General features: G+C 42.4%; 1 protein-coding gene across 1 annotated transcript in view; it reads right to left on the bottom strand.

Annotated features, from left to right (window-relative positions):
- The window catches only part of fstl4 (follistatin-like 4), a 285,490-nt gene that overhangs the window by 248,079 nt on the left and 21,065 nt on the right, over window positions 1-16,346 (bottom strand). Inside the window, exon 3 of the mRNA XM_066646169.1 lies at window positions 13,483-13,516. Within this exon, the coding sequence (XP_066502266.1) occupies window positions 13,483-13,516 (34 nt within the window). The remainder of the gene's footprint in view (window positions 1-13,482; window positions 13,517-16,346) is intronic.

The following is a 16,346-nucleotide window of genomic DNA, read 5'->3' as shown; positions in this document are numbered from 1 at the left end:
TTAATCAAAATATCAGACTGAAACCATTAGACAGGTAAAAGTGACCAAACTGACAACTTGTGCTTGTTAGCTTAATGAGAAACATGAGCTGAGACAGACTTTAAAAAAGAATATTAAATGTGGAGCTTTCAACTATCCTACTAAGCAGTGAAATTGTTGTAGAATAGCAATACACAACAAAGATAATATTACAACAAATATATATATATATATATATATATATATATATATATATATATATATATATATAATTGTTTCATACCTTATTTTAGGAAACGTTGAGAAAACGTTTTATTCTTACACTTGTCAATGTGTTGATGGCTTTATTAAATGCTTACGGCTAATCAACAGATCTAGTGAGTGACAGTGTTGTTCACACTTCCAAAAATGTGGGTTAGCCGCATAAGCACTGGAAGATGAAACTTTATGAGCACTGCACACTGAATAATTTGTCTCAGACCATGGTTAAAGAGGAAAAATGCAAGTAAGTATGTGTTTTAACCTTGAGGCTAAATGTAATACATTACTGTAGAATCCTCAGGGAATATTGAAGTGAACATACGTGTACTTCATTATTTTGGTTTCTGGGAGAGAATACAAGGAAAAAAAAACTTTAATTAGAATTTTAGAAAAGTGTGCCATTTTTCATAATTATGGATCATCCCTGGCTATATCTAAGTAATTAGAATAGAAGCCTTAGTCAATATTTTTAAAGTACCTAAGAGGTGCTGATCCACAAGGCTTACCACAGTTTGTACTGATCATGGTACTGTCCGCCTAAGCAGCTGGCATTCCAAATTACCGTGCCTCTCACCCACTGCCTCATTTGAACAATTGGTGCATGCATAGTAGTGCTAATTATTAGCGATACTCCAGCCCACTGTGTGTGGAGTTCTGCCTCCTCGCTTCTGGGCTTATTGCCAGTTCTAGAAGCCAGGCAGATGGAGAAACTATTCCTTGTGCTGTATCACTTCATCAGTGCAGATAAGGACTACAACTCAATTCACACTTGTCCTAGCCAAAGCTAGTATCCACCTAAGCTATCTACTATATGTAAGTAGCATTGTCACTCTGGCAATAATTACTCTCCTAGTCTTCATACATTTTAGAAACCTTTTGGGACAACCTAATCCTTTAAGCCGCTCTTGATGCATATATGAGACCAATTTCACTGATAATTCCTCATTGTTAGCCAAATTTGTGCTTCATTTTAGAACTTCTAAATGAGCACCATGATTAAATGCTAGCACTGCTAATAAGGCAGAAATGTCAACTGCAGTCAACCCTCAACCCTCAACCTTACCTCTCCATAGATTTTTTTGACAATTTTATCAGCATTCATCCTCAGACTGTTTTTAAATCAATGCCAAAATCTTGCTTATATTGCATGATGCTAATGTACGCTAAAAGAATCTAAACTTAACATTATCATGCTGGAATTAAATGGCAAGTTCAAGATACAGTTAATGTAGTATGCACCGTTTACTGAAACCTAACATGCTTGCATTCATCTGAAAATGTTACTATATCATTGTCAGAATGCTTTCTGAATTAACACATCATCATCATCATCAATGTCTTCATCAATCTTAATAAGACTCATTAACTCACCAGGATGTCACTGGCATTCATATGCCAACTAGTCAGGGTTAAAGGGATCGTGGGTAATCACAGTTATCTCTGGTTGTTTACATTCAGAAGCTAAGCGTCTTTTAAGGGGGAATGGTGTGGTTGAGGGGAAAAAACATTGTTGTTTGTACAAGGATGATGTCTGTAAATTTTTATTCACTGTTTGAATTACCACAGAAACTCATTTGTAACTCGAGTTGTTTAGTTTTGTAGCCTTTTCTGCAGTTAGCAAGCTCCTGAGTTTTGAGACATTTCTACCTTAAGTGGAAATCACCTTAAATTATCGGAAAAAAAAAAGTCTATATTTCCCACATGTGGAGCAGTCAAAATCAATATCCTCATTTATGTTCATGCTTTTCAACATTTGGTTTTCTCTCCATTGTCTAAAAATACTCTAGATGCATCATCCATGAGCGGAGAGTGGGACAGAGGCTACCGGATGGAGCTAGTTTGTCTTTTCACTCATTTACAGACACTGGGGCTTGGTAAACACATCAGAATCATTTCTAGCACACAAACAGACTGGAGAGCTAGCAAATGGTGAGGAAACATCTAAATTTTACAAAAAGCGTTTTTTGATTACAATCATAAACGTTACCTTTAAAGGGGGCTTTATCAAAATACTGCTTATAATGTATGAATGCTAACATACTGCAAAGTTATCTACAAAACGTAATACTCAGAATAAATGTTAAATATTGGTTTCCAATTTGAATTGCTTGGTAATATTAATATTTTAGGACAGCTTATTCCACTAAGCTGCATTTTATGCCAAAATAAGACCTTTACTGATAACTCAACCTCATTGCTGCTACCATCCTTAACCCCATCTGAGTGTCTTATTACCGCCGGCCATCATTGACCCATCAGGCATGTTGTTGGCAGTCATACTCAGGCTGTTTACTGAGTCATGGATTCTGTTGCGACAGCAGCTGATTAATATTTCCACTTCCCCTGAGATATGCAAATACACTTTGTCCTCTACTCTGTGACAAAGTGCTTCCTGATGAGGTTCCCCAAGACGTATTCTCAGACCCTGTCCAGAAGATAGAAAATGAGACAGAGAGCTAGAAAGAAATGATGGGAAATATCATATAAATGTGATGTGATTGTTTAAGTGTTTTATGCATGTTTATACATATATATACATATATAAAACAGAACTTCTTGGCTTCTTGTCTCCCAGTCAGGGTTGTGGTTTAGTGATATATGTATTAAGAGCTAATGTTTAAAGGGAGCAGTGTTCAGTGCATATCTAATCACAGGTAACTGCTTCATCTTTTCTCTCTCTGTCTGTACAGTGTGTGTTCACTTAGCTCCCAATCTCAAAAAAAAAATTCTAAATAAGCATGACGTGAGGAGATTTTGAAAATTGTTTTTTTTTTGTCTTGAGGACCTTGAACATATTTACATTTCAGCAACAATAAATATATATTTTTTTATTTCTGCTAGTTTATATAGTCTAATTGTTATATAGTAACATTTTGCACTATATAATATAAAAAAAGAATAAGGATATCCAACAAATCCAGTCCATGTAGGGCAAGGCCACACACCACTGGCGAACGAGCATGACCTTGAAGCCCTCAGAGATCACTGCACACATACATAGAAAAACTGATTAATGTAGAAACATGGAGAATTGTAGTCACTTAACACAGCCTGCTGCTGCATCAAGAAATGCAGTGTGAAATGCTATTATACAAGGAAAAAGCCATACTTCAGTTTTGAGCAGAGATGCAAAGTAATCTAGGCCTGACGCTGTTTTACAGAAAACAGTGCTGTGGTCAGATACGTCCACATCCAGCTTGCTTTGAGGAAAAAAAACAGATGTAAAAGTCTTTTATTATCAAGCAACTAATTATTTCAGGAAGACAATATCTATTCATAGATACAGAGCCTGTTGTTGGCCTGCCTGGCCTGTGGACCTGATCTGTTTCCTATAGTGCATTGTGAAAAGGAGAACCAGATAACAGTGACCACAAACTGTTGAGCACTCTGTCATGTGTCAGGAAAGAATGATCAAAAATAAAAATTCCACTTGCAACATATAAAAATTTTGTCATCCATAATTCCCAAAGGATGAAGCAGTGTATTTAAAAGGAAAGATGATCTAACACAGTGGTAAAAATGATTCAGTCCCAAATTTTTGAGTCTGTTGTAATGTAAGGACTACAGTGATTGCCAGACAAAGGAAGAGGAAAATCCATGGGTTGCAGGTGACATCACTGTGTATATTAGCTGACATATTGGGTTCCTACTCTAATCAAACACACAGCTCACATAAAATGTGATGGTTTATTGTTTCTTATAACACACATTTCCTCTTTAGGACATTAAGATTTATCTGCGTCATGTTTGTAAACAGAGCTCTGTTCTTCTGTATTAGTCAGTAAAGAATTTGGTCTACATCTCAAATAGCACCACATAACAGATATAAGAATAAAGGTCTTTTTCTCCTCATCATGCAAGACGGTAGGCCCTTTTACCACCCTAACCTTTAGAGGCAGTAGGTTGTTGTGCTTCTAAGTGTTTTGAAGCTCTCTCCAGCATATTGAAAGGAGTTGGGTATGAGATACATACATCCACTTTTCCCATCTGTTTACATTAGTGCTGTCCTATGAAACCAGAGAATCAGTACCATGCCCAAAAACACCATGTGACTGCAACCCAAGGATAAAAAAATTAACATATTATCACACTGTGGGACAAAACGTACCCTCTGCTCCAGATATTTGGTTTATGACTTCTTTCCTTGACATAATACCATCAACACCTTTAATTAATAGACTGGCCTCTGTCTTTTGCACCTTACTGCACATCGAGCAATGTGGACAACTTGGACAGCATATATAAATGACCCCATTTCAAAAGTATCCTCCCAGGACACACAAAGGCAAGCACATTTAAAAAATATTATACCTTTAAGAAATGTTAAAGGTGCTGGGATAATGTGAACTCTCTCACAGTACCACTTTCCAAAAGTCATTTTTCCTTGATGAACATTTAATGCTATGAATGTAAATTGCTGCTTTGCGAAGGAGACTTGTGAGTGTTACAATTGTTCTAACAACCCCCTTGAGGCAGGTGGAGGTCCCTCTCGGCAGTCGTAATTTAACATTTTGATTAACTTTCTGATGGCTCACTGATTTCAGGTGGTATATTTTATGGACTGTACATGGTGCACACTTTATTGGGCCTTGGCATAATGAAATTATACATCTCTGGGGATTTATGGTTGAGTGGGATGATAGTGACTTATAAGTGACATTGCTGACAATGTCTGATGATAGCCTTCAGTTCAGGCAAGGGCTTCCTCCTTGAAGGAAAACTCCACTTCTTAAGGGTTCTCTTTAGAATCACCTATGCAGTTTGTAGTATTTATCAGCAATATGAATTACCTGAACTTAACTTTCAGGACTGTTAATCTGATAATCAGTTAATCATTATTGCCACTGGGGTTTGCAAAACTGATCCTGTAAAAATCTGCAAATCTGCAAATGTGCAAGTTTTATCTAATCACAGTGGTTTTTAACCTTTTGTTTTTGAGCATTCTGATTAAAAAGAATTCAAATTAGAGTTGCTACAAATGTTTTGTGTAATCAGGCTTAGAGTCTGACCTATGTAGCAGTTGGCTGAAATATTTGAACACTCAAAGATATGAACTCAACGCTTTTACTTGTATGGCATTCTTTACACAGGCTTATCATCAACTTTTGCCAAGTTTTGGTAAGTTTTCCAACACTTTGCCACTTTGCCTTTGATACTGAAAAAAAGTGCAAAAAAATTCTAAGAAGATATACCCCCAGGGATACAGGTTTTCTTGTTTGTGTTTAAGAAGTGTGACACAGATGGAAAAATTTGTCATTTGCCCATATGTTAATAAAGCAATATAACAAGAATTGTAATAATTTGTCCTTTGTGAAAATCTGATGACTTTCTAGCTGTTAAGCTCATTCTAAAATTTTCACTTATTACTTTGATACTGCACAGCTATTTCATCATTCCTCTTGTTGTTCTTGGAGATGAAGTAACAGCACTGCTCTCTAAAATCTCTTAGCCTTAAGCAAGACTAAGCCTACTTTGACTGCTATGTCTTTAAGACAAGAATCTGTAATTTCTTACTTGCACTCTGCATTATTTACAGATGTAAGTCTGTTTTGCGCAGCTACATACACCAAACATCCAGAGGTTTATGACCTCCTCTTTCTTTCTACAATCACTATCCATTCTCTCTACTCCACTGACAACACCAGAGCATGTTATACATCTACAATTACAGACTGTAGTTCATCTGCCTCTCCACATGTTTTTGCCCTCAACCTATTCTTCAAATTGTAAGGACCCCTACAGAAGAGATATGATTTGAGTTGTAGATCATTCACAGTTCTGCTGTTATCCTAACATGGTGGTAGTGTGTTAGTGTGTGTTGTGCAGGTACAACTGGGTCAGACACAGCAATGGTATTGGAGTTTTTAAACACCTCAGTGTCATTGCTGGACTGAGAATTGTCCAACAACCAAAAATATCCAGCTAACATCATGTGGGCCGCATCTTTTGGGCAGCGTCTTCTGACATTGAGGATGACTAACACAAACCGTGCATCAACAGACGAGCTACTGTGCCTGACTTTACATCTAGAAAGTGGACCAATGAGGTAGGTATGTCTAATAGAGTGGATAGTGGGTGGACACAGGGTTTTAAAAAACTCCTTTGAAGACCATTGAAGAACAGGGTGAAATGGGCCAACAAATAATACAGATCAAAAAATGGACTACAATCTATGATAATTGTTTAACTACTAAGTGCGCTTATATGATCAGTGGAGAAGAGAAAATGGACTGTCAGGAACGAGGGGCGGATAGAAGGAGGGCGGACGCACTCGCTAAAACACAGTTCTTTAATAAAGGGAGGTAACCAAACAAAGCACGAAAACATACAGGGAAACAAGGCAGGCTAAATTAAACAAGGGAAACTAAACAGGGTAAACCGGACTGACAGACTAAAGAGTAAACGAAGGAACGAGAGAGGAAAAGAAACTACGACACGAAACAACGACTAAGAAAACAAACACGGAGAAACTGGAGACAAACGGACAGACTCGAAAACACGACCGACTAGACATGAGAAATGAGAAATGAGAAATGTACGACAACCATGACGTGAAACAAGAGGGCTTAAATACAGACACAAACGAGACACACCTGGACAGATAACAAGGAGGACGGGTTAACACATGACACGGACGAGGAGGCGGAACAAAGGCGGAGACTTGAACATAAACAAAACAGAGCCATGTGCAAATAAAGCACATGGCCGGGACAACAGACTGACAGGACGAAGGCGTGACAGATGCCCCCCCCAAGAACGCGCAACTCCCGGGCGCGTACTCCTAAACCCCCCAGGAGCTGGCGCAGGAGAGGGCACGAAAAACATGACAGGACAACAAACCAACAGGTGACAGGACTCAGGACAGGACGGGAACCGACACAGGAGCTGGGGACACGACAGGACCGAATATACGAGACGGGACATGGGACATGACAGGAGACTGACAAAGGGGAGCCACAAGAGACGAGAACGGACTGGACAGGACAGGAGTGGACACATGGGAATTGACGGGAGACTGGACTGGAGACAGGACTGAGTGCTGAGACTGAACGGGAGCAGAGACTGGTGACAAGACACTGGACAGGATAGGAACATTAGACTGGACAGAAGACAGGACAGGTGACATGACACTAGACTGATACGGAGACTGGACATGATCAACTGGGGACTGGACATGAGACAGGACAGAGGGTTGGAACGGGGACTGAACAGGAGACGGGACTTGAGACTGAACAGAGAGTTGAAAGGGAGGCTGGACAGGACTAACAGGGGACTGGACATGTGACGAGACTGAGGGTTGAAACGAGGACTGAACAGGACTAACAGGGGACTTGACAGGAGACGGGACTTGAGACAGGACCGATGGTTGAAACGGTGACTGGAGAGGAGACGAGACTTGAGACTGGACAGGGGGTTGAAACAAGGACTGGACAGGAGACGGGACATAGGGTTGAAATGGGGCCTGGACAGGACTAACAGGAAACTGGACTGGACTAGGTAGGGGAACAGGTACAAGAACATTTACAGGGACTGACACCAACACAGTGACCGGGACCGGGACAGACACAAAGGCAGACACGGGTACAGGGATAAGGACAGAGACAGGAACCAAGACAGGGACAGACAAGGGAACCAATATAACAGGGCGGTGCCCAGGACTGGCTAATGTCTGTGTGGCAGTCTGAGGAACCAGCCTGGGCACAGTTCTGGGGATCGGCCCTGAAGTCCTTCGGGCCGACCTACGGACATGGACAGGAGAGGCCGTAGCCACAGTCACGGGGACAGGAGAGGCCGTAGCCACAGTCACGGGGACAGGAGAGGCCGTAGCCACGGACACAGTAGCGGCGGGCGCCGCCGCAGTCACGGACACAGGAGCGGCGGGCGCCGCCGCAGTCTCGGACACAGGAGCGGCGGGCGCCGCCGCCGTCACGGACACAGGAGCGGCGGGCGCCGCCGCAGTCTCGGACACAGGAGCGGCGGGCGCCGCCGCCGTCTCGGACACAGGAGCGGCGGGCGCCGCCGCCGTCTCGGACACAGGAGCGGCGGGCGCCGCCGCCGTCTCGGACACAGGAGCGGCGGGCGCCGCCGCCGTCTCGGACACAGGAGCGGCGGGCGCCGCCGCCGTCTCGGACACAGGAGCGGCGGGCGCCGCCGCCGTCTCGGACACAGGAGCGGCGGGCGCCGCCGCCGTCTCGGACACAGGAGCGGCGGGCGCCGCCGCCGTCTCGGACACAGGAGCGGCGGGCGCCGCCGCCGTCTCGGACACAGGAGCGGCGGGCGCCGCCGCCGTCTCGGACACAGGAGCGGCGGGCGCCGCCGCCGTCTCGGACACAGGAGCGGCGGGCGCCGCCTCCGTCTCGGACACAGGAGCGGCGGGCGCCGCCGCCGTCTCGGACACAGGAGCGGCGGGCGCCGCCGCCGTCTCGGACACAGGAGCGGCGGGCGCCGCCGCCATCACGGACACAGGAGCGGCGGGCGCCGCCGCGGACACAGGAGCGGCGGGCGGTGCCGCCATCACGGAGACTGGAGCGGCGGGTGCCGCCATCACGGAGACTGGAGCGGCGGGTGCCGCCATCACGGACACTGGAGCGGCGGGTGCCGCCATCACGGACACTGGAGCGGCGGGTGCCGCCATCACGGACACTGGAGCGGCGGGTGCCGCCATCACGGACACTGGAGCGGCGGGTGCCGCCATCACGGACACTGGAGCGGCGGGTGCCGCCATCACGGACACTGGAGCGGCGGGTGCAGCCATCACGGACACTGGAGCCCCTGCGACGACGTCCACGGAGGCAGGGGAACCTGCAGCGACGTCGTCCACGGAGGCAGGGGAACCTGCAGCGACGTCGTCCACGGAGGCAGGGGAACCTGCAGCGACGTCGTCCTTGAAGACAGGAGAGGCGCGCGTCGCGCTCACGAAGACAGGAGAGGCGCGCGCCGCGCTCTCGAGGACAGGGGTTTGTGCTGCTCGCCGGGCTCGCGCTGGAGCTGTAAAGGGTTTAGGGGGTTTCACAGGCGCACCCATTAGATCACCTCGAGGTGCGCCCCTGTTAGCCTCAGACCTCAGAGGTACGGAGGTGAGGCTAACAGCCCCTACCCTTAACGCCCCCCCAAAAATTTCCCCGGACCTGAGGGGGTAATCCTCCAGCGAGGGGGGAACTCCAGCACGCTTCTTCCGCCGGCTCCTTCGACTCCCGCTGGCGCAACTACTCGATTCACGAGTCGACTCCTCAGGTTTAGGAATCGGAATAGCACCAGGCAGGAGCTGGAGCCGGCAACTCCCGCTGTAGCAGTCCTTCTGTCCATAATTCGGCTCCTCTGAAGTCCTAGAGGCTACCATTGCACGAATTATGGACGCTTGGACTTCTCCTAGTCTCCGAGAGTAACTGCCTGTGCTAGCTGCGTCCTGGTGGTCGTACATTCTGTCAGGAACGAGGGGCGGATAGAAGGAGGGCGGACGCACTCGCTAAAACACAGTTCTTTAATAAAGGGAGGTAACCAAACAAAGCACGAAAACATACAGGGAAACAAGGCAGGCTAAATTAAACAAGGGAAACTAAACAGGGTAAACCGGACTGACAGACTAAAGAGTAAACGAAGGAACGAGAGAGGAAAAGAAACTACGACACGAAACAACGACTAAGAAAACAAACACGGAGAAACTGGAGACAAACGGACAGACTCGAAAACACGACCGACTAGACATGAGACATGAGAAATGAGAAAGGAGAAATGTACGACAACCATGACGTGAAACAAGAGGGCTTAAATACAGACACAAACGAGACACACCTGGACAGATAACAAGGAGGACGGGTTAACACATGACACGGACGAGGAGGCGGAACAAAGGCGGAGACTTGAACATAAACAAAACAGAGCCATGTGCAAATAAAGCACATGGCCGGGACAACAGACTGACAGGATGAAGGCGTGACATGGACAGTGAGTGCAGAAAAAGGAGGTCATCATATTGGTTACATATTGTTGATCACTGTATAAAAAATGAATTCATTATAAATTAAATATTCTATAGATTTTAAACAGCCTGTGGAAAATTGTGGTCTGTTTTCACTTATTATGTTGATACTGCACAGCTATTTCATTATTACATTTCAATCTACACTGTAAACCTTACTGTTGAAAGCAATTATCAATAGGAGAAGTGACTTCAAACTTTTTTCTAGCAGAAATGCACCAAAAAATTTTGTGAAATTTCACCAAGCTCTTATTATTAAGCTTTAATATATACATGTTGTGCAGGTACAAGTGGATCAGACACAGCAGTGATTTCATATATACTTCTTTATCTCTCAAGGTAATCTTGTCTTCTGTAGTCTTCTTACTTTCTCCTCTGCCCCCTGGCTCAGTCACTTAGAGCTTGTTACGAAACTCTACTGGCAGCTGTGGCCTATCTAACTCCCTCCCAATTACTGCCTAAATGAACCGCGGGACTGCTTAACTGGGTTTGCCTCATGCTATTGTTTCATTTGCGATGGTAACGAAGCCCCTTATTAAACTTATATGAACCAAGGGCCAAATTAATCACAACATTTCGACAGATGAATGGCAAAGATTTAATTGTGCTTTGTGTTGGACTACAAAGGAAAGCTTCCATGATCTGGCTTTTCTCTGTTTTAGTTCTTTCGGCTGACCTTTAAGGCGACATGTTGTGTGCCGCTTGCACAAGGCTTTTATTTATGATGTGCTGGCTTTGCCATGTTTTGCCGTGGTGCCATTTAGGTTGGCATGATGAGCATCTTCCTGTGGGGAAGCAACAATTTGTGAAAAAAAGGAGGTGGTAGAGGGATGGAGTGGAGGTGGGACACTGATTAATGCCAGCATCTAGATGCGTGAGGCATAGACATGACAGCAAAAAGGCCCCTCTGTGCAAGAGAGAGACAGAGCTAGCATTTCGCTACGGGGTGACATGCACAGGCATGCAAACACACACACACACACACACACACAGAGAGAGAGAGAAATGCTACGATTCTCATCTGAAAATGAAAAGGAGGAGGGGGATTACAGCTGCTTGCTTTGTGATGGTTGTAAAGCTATGCACAGACAGTGAATAATTAGCCCCATGAGAGGAATTAGAAGACCATTTAAATATTTCAGGGCATATTCAGGAAAACACCCTCTCTTCTATACCCCTGAAGAAAGAAAACGCTCCCTTTTCCAGCTTCGGGAAAGTAATTTCCCTTTCCTAGGGCAGTTTAGCCTTTAGCTCCACTATATTTGACTGGCGGTCGAAACTGAGCGCTTTGTTTTTACACAATGAAAAGCTCAGGGACTGAAGGAAATGAAATCAACACTACAGAGAGTATCTGCAGACCGCTGAGAATTTAAACAAGTCACATAACATCACCAAAGTTACACAGCCAAAAAAATCATCTTGGTTAAATTTAAGCAGTGTAATATCTAAATGATGGGACTGTACACATAGAAGAATATCATAAGAACACAACTCTTTCCCAGACAGAGTTATTCTAATATGTGCATCAAGCAAAGAAAAAGCTTTGACAAACCTCTCCAGAACAAACCTGCAGTGAGGACAGACAACTTAAAAGACAACAAATAAAATGTATAAACATAGCAAAAAGGTCATTCAAACAAGTAATTAAGAAATAGTTATTTTAATTTGACACAGCACAATACAAAAATTCTTAAGAAATATAACAATGTTTACTTTGAGCTAAACTAATTATTAAATATATGTAAATATATGTGCCAACACACATTTTAATATAACATCTAACAAAAAAAGTACTGCTGCAAGAATTATATTTGTCTTCCTGTAGAGCTTTTCCCTTCATATAGGTGGAGCTTTTCAGAACTCCTCAGTTTTCATTTCTTCAATCATTGTTTGCTGAGAGTGTGGGAATAGCCAGTTGGCCACTTGGCCCTTCCACTCAGTCATAGCTATTTGCCATGTGTGAATTCACGTGCACAGACACTACTTTTTGGCTGTTCTGATTTGGAGCTGATGTGCAAGGTACACAAGATGCTGCCACTACTTCTTGTGAACTGAGTCAAACTCGCAGTGGCTCAGAACTTGCTTTTTCAAATTGACTGGCTTGTTGATGCTTTTGGGACCAATTTTGCACTTATGCAATGAAACAAATAATAGGACAGGTGACAAACTTGAACCCAAGCTCCACTTCCAACTGCTGATCTTGGCTATATGGCCTCTTTCAGACAGTTTGCAGCTGTGCCTTATTTGCTGAGTTTCCTAAGCTTACATATAGATGCTTACATATTCCTAAGCTTACATATCCAACTTCTGGATACACTTTTTGAGAGATGAAAGAGAAATCTAGCAATTCAAAAATGGCAATGTTACTTAGAAAAATGAATATGAACTAAGTTGCATAATCACAAACTTACCAGCACAGTCTAATCAAAAACAAAATAGATTACATTCTTTCTCCTCTATAGATTATTATATATTATTACTCTATCCACAGCATTATCTGCAGTGTAGATGGCAGGGCTAGTGCCTCTGAAACCAATAGACCTGCTGACACAATATATGCACTGTGTTGCACAGTCTCTGCAAAAGCTAATGCATTCCTAACTCTAAACGCATATAGGAGAACAGAGCTTTCTAGAGCAAACCTCCACTCAGCACCATAATGATTATGACACACTAACACCTGCTAGCCCATGATAGGCCTATGATATGAAGTCTTTTTGTCAGCTTTTTGACAATCATTTCTTACACACTGTAGACACTTGCTAAATTAGCAAACCAACACTGAGCATCTTTCGACACAAGCTAAGCCTACACAAACGCCTCAGCCATATGCTGCAGTATTTTTAGGCTGCACTGTGTCAAAACAAGCTGCGTTAGCAACTGCAATATGTAGCTGTTGTCAGTCGCAAGGAATTCATAATGCTCAGAGTACAAATAGAAGCTTGACATGAACAACCATGTGCTTAAAATCTTACACGTGCACCATGAGACATTTTCAAAATCTGTTCCATTGTTACACTACAATTTAACAGTAAAGAAACAAACTAGCAGATTCTAAAAGTGTAAAGCTTTAGAAATGTAGAGCATTGGAGGAACTGGTATATTTTTAATTATAAGTCAAAGTCATCATAGTCAAATCACAAGTGGAAAAATAACATATAGGATGAAAATAGTAATAAACCTGCTTTGAAAGGTGTTTAGCAACCTTTAGCAAGGAAATGACATTGAAAATCAAATCACTCATTTATTGTAACTCCACTTACGTTGGTTGGCTTTCTTCTCAGATGCTGCATATTGCTGCAAAAGACAGAAGCAAAAGTTGTCAAGGTGATGTATAATAAAGCAGTTGCGTTAAATAGCTGTAACTAACACGATTATAAACCAAGCTTACAGCTCCATCAAAAGTCAAAATTAGTGATGAATACTCATGTGAATTTAAAAATAAAACTAAGATTTATTCAAATTAGTTTGAGGTGTAGTATGTAAAATTGCTGTAAATGGTTAATTGGTTGCACCCTGGTTACCCTTTGGTCATTAAACTGAATGAAACTGTATCAAACTGGAGGCAGCTAGATAAGATTTTGCATCAATTTCTTTTAATAGTTTAAGTACCAGTCTTTTCAAAATTTGCTATACAGGGAATTGGTTCGGTGGTGGTTTACTTCAAACAGAAAGGCTAAAGTTGTACCAAATATACTGTAGATTCTAGTAACCCAACAGCATGTAATGGATAGATGTGGAAAAGTATACAACCCTGATGACATTTGTGAACAATGTACACAAAGAACAGACAAAAAAAATAATTGTTCACAATACATAGCAAAAATGGCAAAAATGTTGTATGAACTACTTGTTACTAAGCAGTATATATAATTGCCCAGCCCGAGGAAATGTACCCATCTTGTGAGACCCACTTGTGAAAGGCCATAAAGTGAAAGCATATGTCAGACAGTTTAGGCTTTGTTCTTTCCAGCAGTCAGTAGAGAAAGCTTTTTAATACTCAGGAGGAATTGTGAGGAACAAAGAGCATCTTAAGAGCACAGTTAAGGATTTCTGTGATTACAGAGCCATGGGCCAAGTCAAATCTTCCATTCTCCTGCCATCTGGCTATCTTAATAGCAGATGTGTGTCCCATCACCACCAAGGAGCAATGTTGAAAGGATAGACGTGCATGATTTTTGGCTGAGATAAAGGAGAGGTCTGTTGCACTCAACCGTTAACAAACGAATGAGAGCAGGGTGCATGGTTATTTGTCCGATATTATGTCTACATGAGCGCCAAAGTAGGACAGAACAGATAAAATGGTGGATTCACAAAATGGATCTCATTAAAATAGGTATAATAGACGTGGCATTATAGTAAGAGTCTTGTATCGAGAATAGCATTGGTATGTTCTCTGCAACATTTAATTTGTTACTCTTCAAACATTGCCAGTTAGTCTTTGTGGGCTACATTAACCATGAGGTTGGACATCTGTTCAAACCCTGTTTAGCCAGATAGTTTAATTTGATCTAACTCAAATGTTTTGCTTATGTCGCCATAGCAACTTATGCCACATGGCATGGTTGCAGTGGTGATATCAATTATCAGTTTGTACCCACCCACACACACACACACACACATATATATATATATATATATATATATATATATATATATATATATATATATAGTGAAACCTTGACTTACGAGTGAATCAACCTATGAATTTTCTGATACGAGCCATTGCTCGCTTGTTTTTTTTCTTTATGATGCAAGCCAAAATAACCAGTTTATTTGGTTATTTTGCAATGCAACCATTTTTTTTTTTTTTTTTTTTTGTAGCATTGTAGCATTAAGGGAGTAGTGGGTAAGTTAAGTGATAGAACACGAAAAAAGTCCCCCAACCTCCTCCACCTCTGCCAGCAGGTGTCCTTTGTCTGATCTTCAAGGTAAATACACTTAATAAAAGAGAATGTTAAGTAATAAACTGGTTCTATTATCTATTATTTATTTACACATTATATGTTTTTTATAAAGTACATTTTTCTTATTTAAAATCATAAAAAACTGGTGTGTTTTCTGGGGGTCTGGAACACATTAATGGCATTTCAATTCATTTTATCGGAGAAATTTAACTTGATATAAAAGCAAACTGAGTTATGAGTTCGGTCACAGAACAAATTCAAATTGGAAGTCAAGATATTACTGTATATGGGTGAACGTGTGTGGGTATATACACACATATATACATACAGCCAATATTTAGTATATACTGCTAGACTAAAACGTACAATATACTAAATATAGAATAGTGAGCCCAATATACGTGCCTCCAACTGCATAGAAACTAATTTCCAGCTTTATGTAGTTTAGAGCTTTTAAGCTGATATTCTTAGGCATGCCTTAACTTGTACTTTGTCTTGACCAGGGGAATAATGACAGGGCCTAAAATACTGCCACAGCCAGGAGCAGCAGTACCTCTCCCTTTGTAATGCTACACTCCTGACCAACTGCTACAAAGCTATCAGTTATCCAAGTCACTGGGCAACTAAATGAAATGAGTAAGAGAAAATAGTCCTTAACTGAAAAAAACATTATGTGCTTATTGCAGCTTACTGAACAAAGACAGCTAGTATACTGCAGACATAATTACTTGTGCACTTTGCCTATGGGATCTATCGAAAAGACCATTTTATTGTGCGCTGCTGACAGCCAGTCATTGTCACTCATCATTAAATATTAGGAGACTATTATATAATATGGGACACAGCAAATATATGTATGTTTGTTAGAGCGGTTGGCCACATTTTTAGGTTCCAAGAAAGCTGTTCTATTCATTCGTTCATTCATTCATTCATTCATTCATTATCTGTAACCGCTTATCCAGTTCAGGGTCGCAGTGGGTCCAGAGCCTACCTGGAATCATTGGAAGCAAGGTGGGAATACACCCTGGAGGGGGCGCCAATACTTCACAGGGTAACACACACACACTCACACATTCACTCACACACAAGGACACTTTTCAGTTGCCAATCCACCTACCAATGTGTGTTTTTGGACTGTGGGAGGAAACTGGAGCATCTGGAGGAAACCCACCTGGATATAGGGAGAACACACTAAACTCCTCACAGACAGTCACCTTGAC

The sequence above is a fragment of the Hoplias malabaricus genome, chromosome 15 (assembly GCF_029633855.1).
Source record: "Hoplias malabaricus isolate fHopMal1 chromosome 15, fHopMal1.hap1, whole genome shotgun sequence".
NCBI classification, from domain to species: domain Eukaryota; kingdom Metazoa; phylum Chordata; class Actinopteri; order Characiformes; family Erythrinidae; genus Hoplias; species Hoplias malabaricus.
Note: the sequence above shows the minus strand (reverse complement) of the source record. Positions and strands in the feature narration are given on the sequence as shown.